This window comes from Cannabis sativa, chromosome 3 (assembly GCF_029168945.1).
Source record: "Cannabis sativa cultivar Pink pepper isolate KNU-18-1 chromosome 3, ASM2916894v1, whole genome shotgun sequence".
In the NCBI taxonomy this organism is placed as follows: domain Eukaryota; kingdom Viridiplantae; phylum Streptophyta; class Magnoliopsida; order Rosales; family Cannabaceae; genus Cannabis; species Cannabis sativa.
In genome coordinates, this window is record NC_083603.1 from 16752044 (window position 1) to 16762239 (window position 10196).

At 31.5% G+C, this 10196-nt stretch overlaps 1 protein-coding gene across 1 annotated transcript; it reads right to left on the minus strand.

Moving 5' to 3' along the window:
* Positions 1–5500: 5500 nt before the first annotated feature.
* Positions 5501–7723, minus strand: LOC133035947 (uncharacterized). Its single transcript, XM_061112397.1, has 7 exons — positions 7580–7723; positions 7221–7494; positions 7070–7120; positions 6489–6649; positions 6344–6399; positions 5871–6153; positions 5501–5635 (listed from the first exon to the last, which is right to left on the minus strand). Exons 1-7 carry the CDS (start codon positions 7721–7723, stop codon positions 5501–5503), a joined length of 1104 nt encoding a protein of 367 aa, XP_060968380.1.
* Between the last annotated feature and the right edge of the window lie 2473 nt (positions 7724–10196).

Here is a 10196-nt window from a genome sequence, read left to right on the forward strand (position 1 = left end):
GATAGGGAGAGAGAAGGCTCAGTTTTTTCTGAATGAAAAAGTAGAAAATTTAAGTGTAAAGCATGATTCTTAGGTTGAGCAAAGCTAGAGTTTTCTTATGCAAAAGTTTGGTTTTCAACATGAAAATTGTATAATCTGTTGCTGTGATGTTGTTGATATTTTTGGTTGTTTTCAGAAGCTATTCTAAGCATGTTTAAGTAAGTTTAGATTGGTTTGAATACATGTTAGGTGATTTTACTCAAGTTTGAGTTTAGAACTCAAAGCTTGAGCTTTAATGGTGATTTTCGTTTCTGTGCTTTCTGGGTGAGTTTAATGCCTTAGAAATGTTATTTGGGCCATATGGAGTAGGTCTGGAAGGTTTGAATTGATTTTGAGTTGATTTGAGCAAGATATGAATTTTTGAGGTTGCTGCCTACGAGGAACCGGAATTCCGGTTGTGCATCCAGAATTCCAGATGGGGTTCTGAATTTTCCCAGAACCGGAATTCCGGTTGGGCAACCGGTTTGCCGGTTGGGGAAAATTCTGAAACACTGGATTTCCTCGATTTTATGTTTTTGGGGGTGTTGCCATGCTTTTTATCGATAGGGAAACTTTTAGTTCCTAGTTTAAGTCCCCGGCAAGTGATTTAGCGTGTCACTTATAGTGTTGTGATTTTTATGGTTTAGGAGCACATGTCCGTAGCGCGATTAAGTTCCAGTCAGGTTGACCGGCACACCTGAATTCGGAATCCAGGTAAGATTAGTATAACAGTATGCATATGTAGATTACATGTTTAGTGTGCATGTAGGAAGCCTGTTAGATGAAATTAGTTATGTATGTTGGCTTCGAACCATCCAACCCTGTCACGTCGGTACAGGCTGGAGTATGACCAGCAGCCGGAGTATGACCGGTTCGACCAATCAGGCTGACACTTAGGTTGGTGGTTCCGTACTATTGACGTATCGCGTCGGTACAGGCAAGAGTATGACCAGCAGCCGGAGTATGACCGGTTCGACCGATCAGGTGGATACTGTAACACGTCGGTACAGGCTGGAGTATGACCAGCAGCCGGAGTATGACCGGTTTGACCGATCAGGCTGTTACTTGTCAATAGTACCGTCCCTATGAACGTTCAGAACTCAGTATCGTGTTGGACACGGCAGTAGTGGGACTCAGTATCGTGTTGGACATGGCAGTTAGGGTTATGATTAGGGGTATGGGCGTCTGATCATGACTGGGATTTATGTATGATTATTATTATGCTTTTCTTACTGAGTCTGTCGACTCACAACTCTACGTTTATGTGTAGGTAAAGGCAAGGCTAGAGCTGATGGACCGTGAGCGAGCTTATGAAGATTGTACATGTCGGGGCGGTTAGGCCTGGAGCGTACGATCCTCGGGACAGCAAGGCTATTTTGTAACTAGTCGCTAGGCGACAATTATTTTGTATAAACAGTTAACTCTTTTGTAAATGATTTTGTAATCGGGATCCCGAGTCTTTTGTAATATTATTTTATAAGTTTAATTAAAAAGCAAAAATTTTAATTAATCACGTTTTCCATAAACCTCGTTGATTAGCAACGAGCTGCACAGCATGTTTAAAAATCACGTAATACGCCTATGTTAGTTAGGGTGTTACAAATATTATCTCAACTAGTGCGGGGACCATGGGTCTATATAACCGAGCTTCCAATAAGTAGATCAAGAATTTATTACTAAAATTCACTAACTTATTAATTCTTCGTTGAATCCACGGATAGAACTTAGAATTGCACTCTCAGTTATATAGAATGCTCTATATGTTCCACCATATAGACACATCATTAGTTATCCATTGTTATAATCCTAATTTGATCACTGATCCTCTATATGAATGATCTACACTGTAAAGGGATTATATTACCGTTACACCCTACAATGTATTTATTCCTTAAAACACTTGACCCCGTATAAATGATATTTTAGCTTATGTGAAATGAGTACTCCACCATTTATGTTGGTTTTGTCAAGCTCGAAGGAGATCATCTCAGCTTATGTGAAATGAGTACTCCACCAGCTATAGATTGCATGTTTATGATAGCGCTCCCACTCAATTGCACTACCGTGTTCCCAAAATGTACGTATCACCCTGACCTAAAAGTAGGCTTAACTAACAAATCAAAGAACACGAATAGCCTCTCGAGATTGAGCCTAATCATATCAGGATTAAGATCATTTGATCTAGGACCAACTAGGCGATATTGACTTGAACAGATATTACGGTAAGTTTAATAAATCTAAGTCAAAGTTTAATATCTGTCCCTTCCGATGCATACTCCATGCATCCAACCTGAGCTTTACTTTAACCAAATCTCTGGAAAGAACATAGCATTTCTCCAAATGCAAGTAAACTCTGTTGTAGATTATCATATCAGTAAAACCCTATGTCTGATAAATCTAGGAAACTTTATTGTTGACGACACAATAAACAGGATCAAGTATGTGAAAAGGGTTTCAGATGAATTTATACATTATGTACATATAATCATGTGAACCATGCAACATTAAATGTTATTTCTGATCTATATTAATAAGTAAATCTGATTATATTGAAATGAGTTTTATTTAGGGCATAAAACCCAACAAGTACGGGCTTACTGAACCGTGAACCGAGCTTTCTCTGATGAAGATTGTACATGTCTTAGCAAGCTTCGGTAGACAAACCTGGCGGCTCTGATACCAAAATTGTAACGCCCTAATGCTAAGGCACGCTACAGTGCTTTTTCAATTACAGTGCAATCTTTGCTAATCAAAGAATTTTCTCGAAAATCGTGTCAAATTAAAACTTTTGCATTAAATATTAAACTTTGTAATATAGTAAAATATTTACAAGTGCCGGGATCCCTTTTTTTTTTTCAAACTTTGTAAAATTTACATTTCAAAATACACAAATTTACAGGTCGCACAACGACTTTTAAAATACAACTCCCAGATGTCCTGAGACCGAACACTCCAGGTCGCGCTGCTTGACATGTACAATCCCATCTGAGCTCGGGTCACTCCTGTTCAGTCTTAGCCTTTCCTTTACCTACACATGGAAGCAGAACTGTGAGTCGACAGACTCAGTAAGAAATGAATATAACATATCATATAATTTCTGACCTGTAAATAGGCGCCCATACACCTATTTACAGAGCTTAACAGATAAGTATGAATGTTCTAACTAGGATACGACCATGTACCATGTACCACATACCTTCGTACTAGTGTAGGTAGGGTATGACCGCACCTTGAGTACTATCTAGTGTTGTACCACAGACACCTTGTACCTTCCCGTACAAGTGCTGGTAACACCATAACGTACTTCCAAACATCATACACCTTACCAATGCACTTTGAACCGCAACCATACAAGTGTTGGTAGTGTATGAATCACAACAAATAAGCATGTATACATATTAACACATACATACATTCAGATAATCACATCATACAATATACACAGTTCTTACCTGTTTTCTGAATTCAAGTGTGCTGGCCGACCTAAACGGAAATCTCGTGCTAGATGGATGCCCTAATCACAATAATTGTAACACAGATGAGTGACTCGCTAAATCACTTTCCGGGACTCAAACTTGAAACTAAAAGTTTCCCTATCGATAAACCACATGGCAGTACCCTAAATATCTCAAAATTGGGAAAAACTAGGGTTCCGAAAATTCCCCCAACCGGCAGACCGGTTCCCAACCGGAAGTCCGGTTCTGGGTCACCAACCGGTCGACCGGTTGCCACAGGTCCCCCAGAACCAAAATTCCGATTCTGTGCTGGGAACCCGAAAAATCTCCCCTATGACCTCAAAATTCAACCAAACTTTACCAAACTCTCCAGTACACCTAAATAATGCATATACAATAAAACCCAGCCAGTATTTCACAAAAAAACACACCAAATTAATTTATGCCATTAAAGCTCAAAGCTTTGAACTCAAAGCTTAAAATTGCATACAACCTAATCCAACCATTAAAACCAGCCACAAGAAGCTAAAACCAACTCAATTAAACCCTATGATTCGAATCTTAAGCAAGCCTAAACCTAACAGCCACTAAATCTCAAAATTACAAGTTTAAACTAACTTTTAAAGCTTCAAAACATAACACCATAGTTCTAGGGTTACCTTTGATTGCTCTTCCTTGAATCCCTAACTTAAATTCAGAGAATTTGGAAGGAAAAATTGATCCTTGCTCTGGTTTTGTCTCAGCCGAAAGAGAGAAAGAGAGAGTGTTCATGAGAAATGCAATTTCCTTTAATTTTTGACTTTTTTCTTCAAATGAAAAGGATTAACCTAATCTAATATCTTGCTGAATAAAATGGACAGGTGTCCCCACCCTAGGCAGCCACCAAATCACTTAGCAAAAAATTACCAATTTTCCCTTTAAGTTAACCACTAAGGTGTTTCAAAAGCTAGGGGTAAAATGGTCAAATTCCATAACCCCGCTCAATCCCAATAATTTATTTTCTCTAAAATATTTCTCACTAAGAAATAATGTTCTAAACTTACCCATGTGATCAATCTAGCCATCCATCGCATTTTCCGTTGTCGCCGAGCAAAAATTACAAAAATAACATATTTCACATATAAGCTAAATAATACCCCTAGAGTTTAATAAAATCTCCAGAATTGAGAAATTATAACTCTAATATTTATTTCTAAATACTGGGGTCCACAATTAAATAAATTCACAAATAATAATAAAATAATAAAAATTAGTACTAATTGTCTTTACTAATCTAAATTACTAAAGCGGTCATTACACATTATCATTAAGGAACCAAGATCCTTAATTATATAGTCCATTTACATTTTTTATTCTGTTGAATAACAATAAATTAGAATAAAATCAAAACTAATATACATTTTCTTTAAATTTCTTATAATTATAAATTTATTAAGGAAAATAATAACTGCGGGTTATAGCTTTTGATAAAAAAAGAGAGAATATATATTATATATTGTAATAATGCATATTAAGTGCTACAAAAATATCCAAAGTTTTTTTTTATTATTTTTAATTTAACAATTGGTTCTGTAGTTATTAGATTCTTAGATTTATTTAAACATTAAAATTTGAAAATGAAAGACAAATTAGATATGATAATCATTGTTACAGTTTTATAATTAAGTTTATAGTTATATATTATATATTTTACTATTATTATATAATTTATTACATTTTTACTGTATTATTAATTATTATTTAATTTATAAATGACTTAGTATTGTTATTGTAAAAATTAATAAAATAAAATAATATTTAAAGTCATATTAAATCCCGATTAAAATATTTATAAAGTAGAAATAGTACCATTACATAACCATATAATGTAAAAACACACAAAGAGAAATGGCCTAAAGGCCTAACAACCAAACAAAAACTAAACACACATAAGGAAATAAAAAAACCAGAATCACACTAAAACCACACAAATAAAAGTGGCCTACAGGCCCAACCACCTCAAAACTCCAACAATAAACACTAATTAACTAATTATTTTCATCTTCAACATTATCACCAGCTTCTTCATCTTCATCATCAAGAATGAGGAGTTTTCTCTTTCTACTTTCACCAGCACCAGTAACATGTGTGTCGTCAACATCTTCATCTTCCAAATTATAATCCTGTCATATATTGATTATAAAGGAAAACATTATTATGTAAACTAATTTAGGTTTTAAAATTGAATAATAACAGTTAATAGAATTTATTCCATCATTCATTATTTTGACTCTTCTCAATATTTGTTTCCTACAAAATAATTGGCATTAGAGTTTTTTAAATTACATAACAGTTAACATGCAATTTATCAAGTATTTTTTCTTAATTCAAAATTTTTGTTTTCATTGATAACATTACCTTCTCCTTCTTCGATTCATGTGCTTGCTCTAATATATCATTTGGCTCAAAAATCTTAGAAACGGTGAAATTTTCATATCCATCTCTCAAATTATAATCATTCAATCTTAATTTGTAGACAAAATCCTTTCCACGTAGTGCTTGAATCACAGCAGGAACATCATTGTTATTTGTAGGTAATAGCTTCTTCACTGATGTGTCAAGTAATTTTTCAGCTATAACATTGAATAAGACAAAAGTTGTCTCCCCACTTTTATCCTTTACTTTTATATGAATTTTGTACCTACATTGACCAACAAAATTAGAGTAATAAATCTATTAAATAACATAATCTTTTTTTTAAAAAAAAATCATTAAACTATTTTCCTTACATCATAAGAGGATAGTCACATTTTTTTTTACAATGGTCACAATAATAACCACCATCTTTGTAATCAACCTTTCTCAAACATGAGTTGCAAGACACATAATACCATCCAAATGTGGTATCTATTCCAATAATCTTTGCCTTTATAGTAACTTTGTATTCCTACATTCAAATATTTTCAAATATTTGTATTAATTTACATAATACAACAATAATTAAGAGAAGAGAAAATGAATAGAAATTAAAATTACCTTCAATTTATCATCCCATTCAGCCTCTAGCAGTTCTTTAATGCTCATTCGATTGATGAACATCTCTTCCTCAAGTGATACCTTATTCACATTTGAGCTTCCAATATCTTGCACCCCATTAATGACAGTTGAAAATCGCTCAATTAAAGATGCTACATAATCTATTTCTAAATTTATGTATAATTGGGTAGCACTTGTTGAAAAAAAAAAAATTTCACCTATTTATAGAAATTGTGAAATCATGTAAATTATATTTGAAAGACATAGTAAAAAAAAATTTCATGTAATATTGAGATGAACATATAGTAATCACCTTGAAATTGTTTAATTGTCGTAGAAGTTACTATCACAATAAAAGGGCCCTCATCTTTTTTTTACACATTCGTGTCAAACATCTCCGCCAACTTACCCCATAAAGTAATTTTTGAAGTGACTGAACTGTAATACAAAAATATATTAATACTAAAATAAATTATGAAACACTTTTAAAATAATTTATAATAACAAAAACTGATATAGACTATGAAAGTTTAATAAAACTTACTAATTTGTTATAACTTTTAGATCTCTTTTTTTCCAACCTCCACTAACAATTTCAAGGTCTCCCACACCGCATAAACATCCAACAACATCTAACAATAACAACCAAAAATAACATAAAGATGTTTGAATATGAAAACTTATAAAATTAAACCACACACCACATAGAAATATTAAACTTGATATAAATACCTGAGAGGATTGTGTGGTCATTAACACGTGAATCAATCAAATTTTGAGATATGAATTGAAATCCATGAGTCGGAATCTTAATGCTTCCTTCTTCTAACTTCATCACTAAAGTATTACGATGAAAAATAATTTTGTACGCAGTTGAAACAGGCCTATACTCTCCTGTACTTGGAATAACCTTGAAATTCTTCACACTATATAAAGAACCCTCACTCAAAAGATTTTTAAACTTGGAGACAAAAATCTTCCGAATTGTAGCATGCATAACATTTTCCTGTAACGAATAAACTTGTTAAATTAAGACTTAAACAATATAAAATAAAATAAATAAATAATTTGACCAAACTATTTATATATACCTTCTCATCAATAAAAATCATGTCTAAACTAATTAATTCATCATTCTTCTTGGTGTTAGTAGACTCCCATATTCTACAAATTCTAATCCTTATCATCCAACTATCATTGTCGTTGTTCAAGTCTTGAAGAAAAGAATACTCCATAATATAAATTGCAAAGTATACTTCACAAATAATAGTAGAAGAAGGGATATGGGTAAAAAAGAAACAAACAAAACACTCTTTAAAATTTAAGTACATAGATTATTATTATTGCACAATATTTGTTATTTTTTTAGTATTAATTCAGTGGTATAGTATAAAATATGACATTGTGATGTTAGAATTATTACAAAAAAGTAACATGATAGAATGATAGGATTTAAAAAATAAAATTTGGTATTTACAAAATATGTAAACAAAAATGTAGTTATTTGTGACAAATAAAGAAGATGATTGAAATAACATAGAATACATGTATTTAAAATTAAACAAAAAAAAAAAAAAGAGAGAACAACTCAACTTATCCACACATGTGTTATATATCTCCTTTAATTAGTATGAGGAAATGCTTTTAGAAGCAAACATCATGATGATTCAAATTATCCAAACCTTGCTACTCTTTAACCCTCCTACCACTCTCTGACAAATTATATTACACAAAGACTTTAACCATCAAAATAAAAGACATATTAAGAATGGGAGAAAAAGTAACCAAGAAAAAAAAATTCAAGAGGTGGTAAACATTATTTTGTGTTCAAAGAACCACGATGTATCATAAAAAGAAAGTTCACCAATTTTAATTTTGGGGATAAAAAAAATACTTTGTTATCATAAAATTAAAAAGAAAATATATCATACTATCATATTAAAAAAATATGAAATTAATTGTAATTCATGAAAGTTCTTGAACTTCACTAACTATGATTTCTTTTTTTTTTTAATTTTATTCTGCTCTTTATAGAGATCACAATCAATAGCTTCCACTGTAGATTAAGGAGAAATTAAATAAATATATTTATATATATATATTAATAATTCTAAATAATTTTCTTTTCTACCGATATATATATAAATATATTTATACATATATACACTACAAAAAATGTCACTTTTGCCAGCACATTTTTGTGCTGGCAAAAGTTTGTATTGCGCTGGTAAAATAGAATTTACTTGTGGTGTGTTGGCAAAAGGGGGTTGGCAAATGAATGTTGGTATTAGAACTTTTGGCAGCATAAAATGAAAAGTGCTGGCAAAAATGACTCTTTCCAGCGCGTAAATGCGCTGGTAAAAGTTAGATTTTAGCTACTGCAAATGTATGCTGGTAAAACGTTGACCTCTTCGCTAGTGCAGTTTGCGAAATGCGCTGGTAAAAGTAACTTTTACCAGCACAGTAGCGAACTGTGCTGGTAAAAGTGACATTTCTTGTAGTGATATTTATATTGTGAAAATAATTTCATTGCTAACAAATTTTACATAATGAGTAATACTTGGTCTCATAAAATCTTCTTGTATAGCCACAAATATACAAGAATAAGTTGCTTTCGTACTGACTTTGTTGAATGTTATATTTCTTCTATGAAAAATTATTGCTTTGTGAAGTGGAATTTTTGTAAGATATAAATAAGATTTTTTTTTCAAAAAAGTTATATATATTTTAATTATAAAGATCATAGTCCACTAATTAAACTCACTCTAATAAGTCACAAATTAGTTTAAGTCCACTAAAAGAAAGAAAGAAGAAAGCATTTACTCATTTCTCTAACGTTTTCAAATATGTAAACTGTAGATTTATGTATAAGATCTCTGAGAACTATGAAAAGAAAAATAAAATTGCAGTACCTATCACCAATCACCAATAGATTATTTGTTAGAAATTAGAATTTTTTTTTTCCAAAAAAGCTTAATCTATAGATTATCATATAAATAATTTTAATCCTACCGCTATTAATTAGCTTTGCTCTAAAAAGCCACAAATTAGTTTTGCTCATAAAACATTATTCCTAAACTAAAAAGAAAAAAGAGAAAGAAAGTATTGACTCATTTCCTTTTCCTTGAATGTGTAGTTCTTTTAAATATGTAAACTATAGATTAATTTGTCTAAAAAAAATAAATCTGATAACCAAATTATGAGAAGAAAAAAAAAACTGCAGTACCATAACACCTACTAAATTCAAAGAAATTTTTAGATATTTATATCACTTTGAATGTTAGCAGTTCTTAGAAGGCTTATTACCACCAAGGAATATATTGAAACACGTGCTGCCTAACAAAAAAATAGATTCGGAACGATAAAGATCTGTCTATTATTTACGATCCAGCCAAAAAACAAAACAATGACAGATTAAGTACATTCATGGAGACTTATTTTTATTTCATTGAAATCACATTTAATAATTAAATTAACACAAAAGCCTTAAAAAGAAAGGTAGAGAGAATAATAAAATTTAAATCATAATTTATAATCGAATTAAGAGAAAACCTAAAAAAAAAAGAAATAGATATAAATAATGTAACGCATTATTTTATAAATATAAATTATTATGATGTAATTGAATGAAAAAGTAATGTAAAAACTAAATAAAAGTGAAAAATGGAGATAGCAAAGAATTAGAAAGAAACTTCATATAAGATGCCA

Excerpts from the sequence above, each read along its gene's own strand:
- LOC133035947 (XM_061112397.1), bottom strand. The coding sequence starts at position 7,723 with ATGGAGTATTCTTTTCTTCAAGACTTGAACAACGACAATGATAGTTGG. Across the intron at positions 7,121-7,220 it reads TGACCACACAATCCTCTCAG|ATGTTGTTGGATGTTTATGC; the intron begins GTATTTATATCA and ends TGTTATTGTTAG. Across the intron at positions 6,650-7,069 it reads CCTTGAAATTGTTAGTGGAG|ATTATGTAGCATCTTTAATT; the intron begins GTTGGAAAAAAA and ends ATTTAGAAATAG.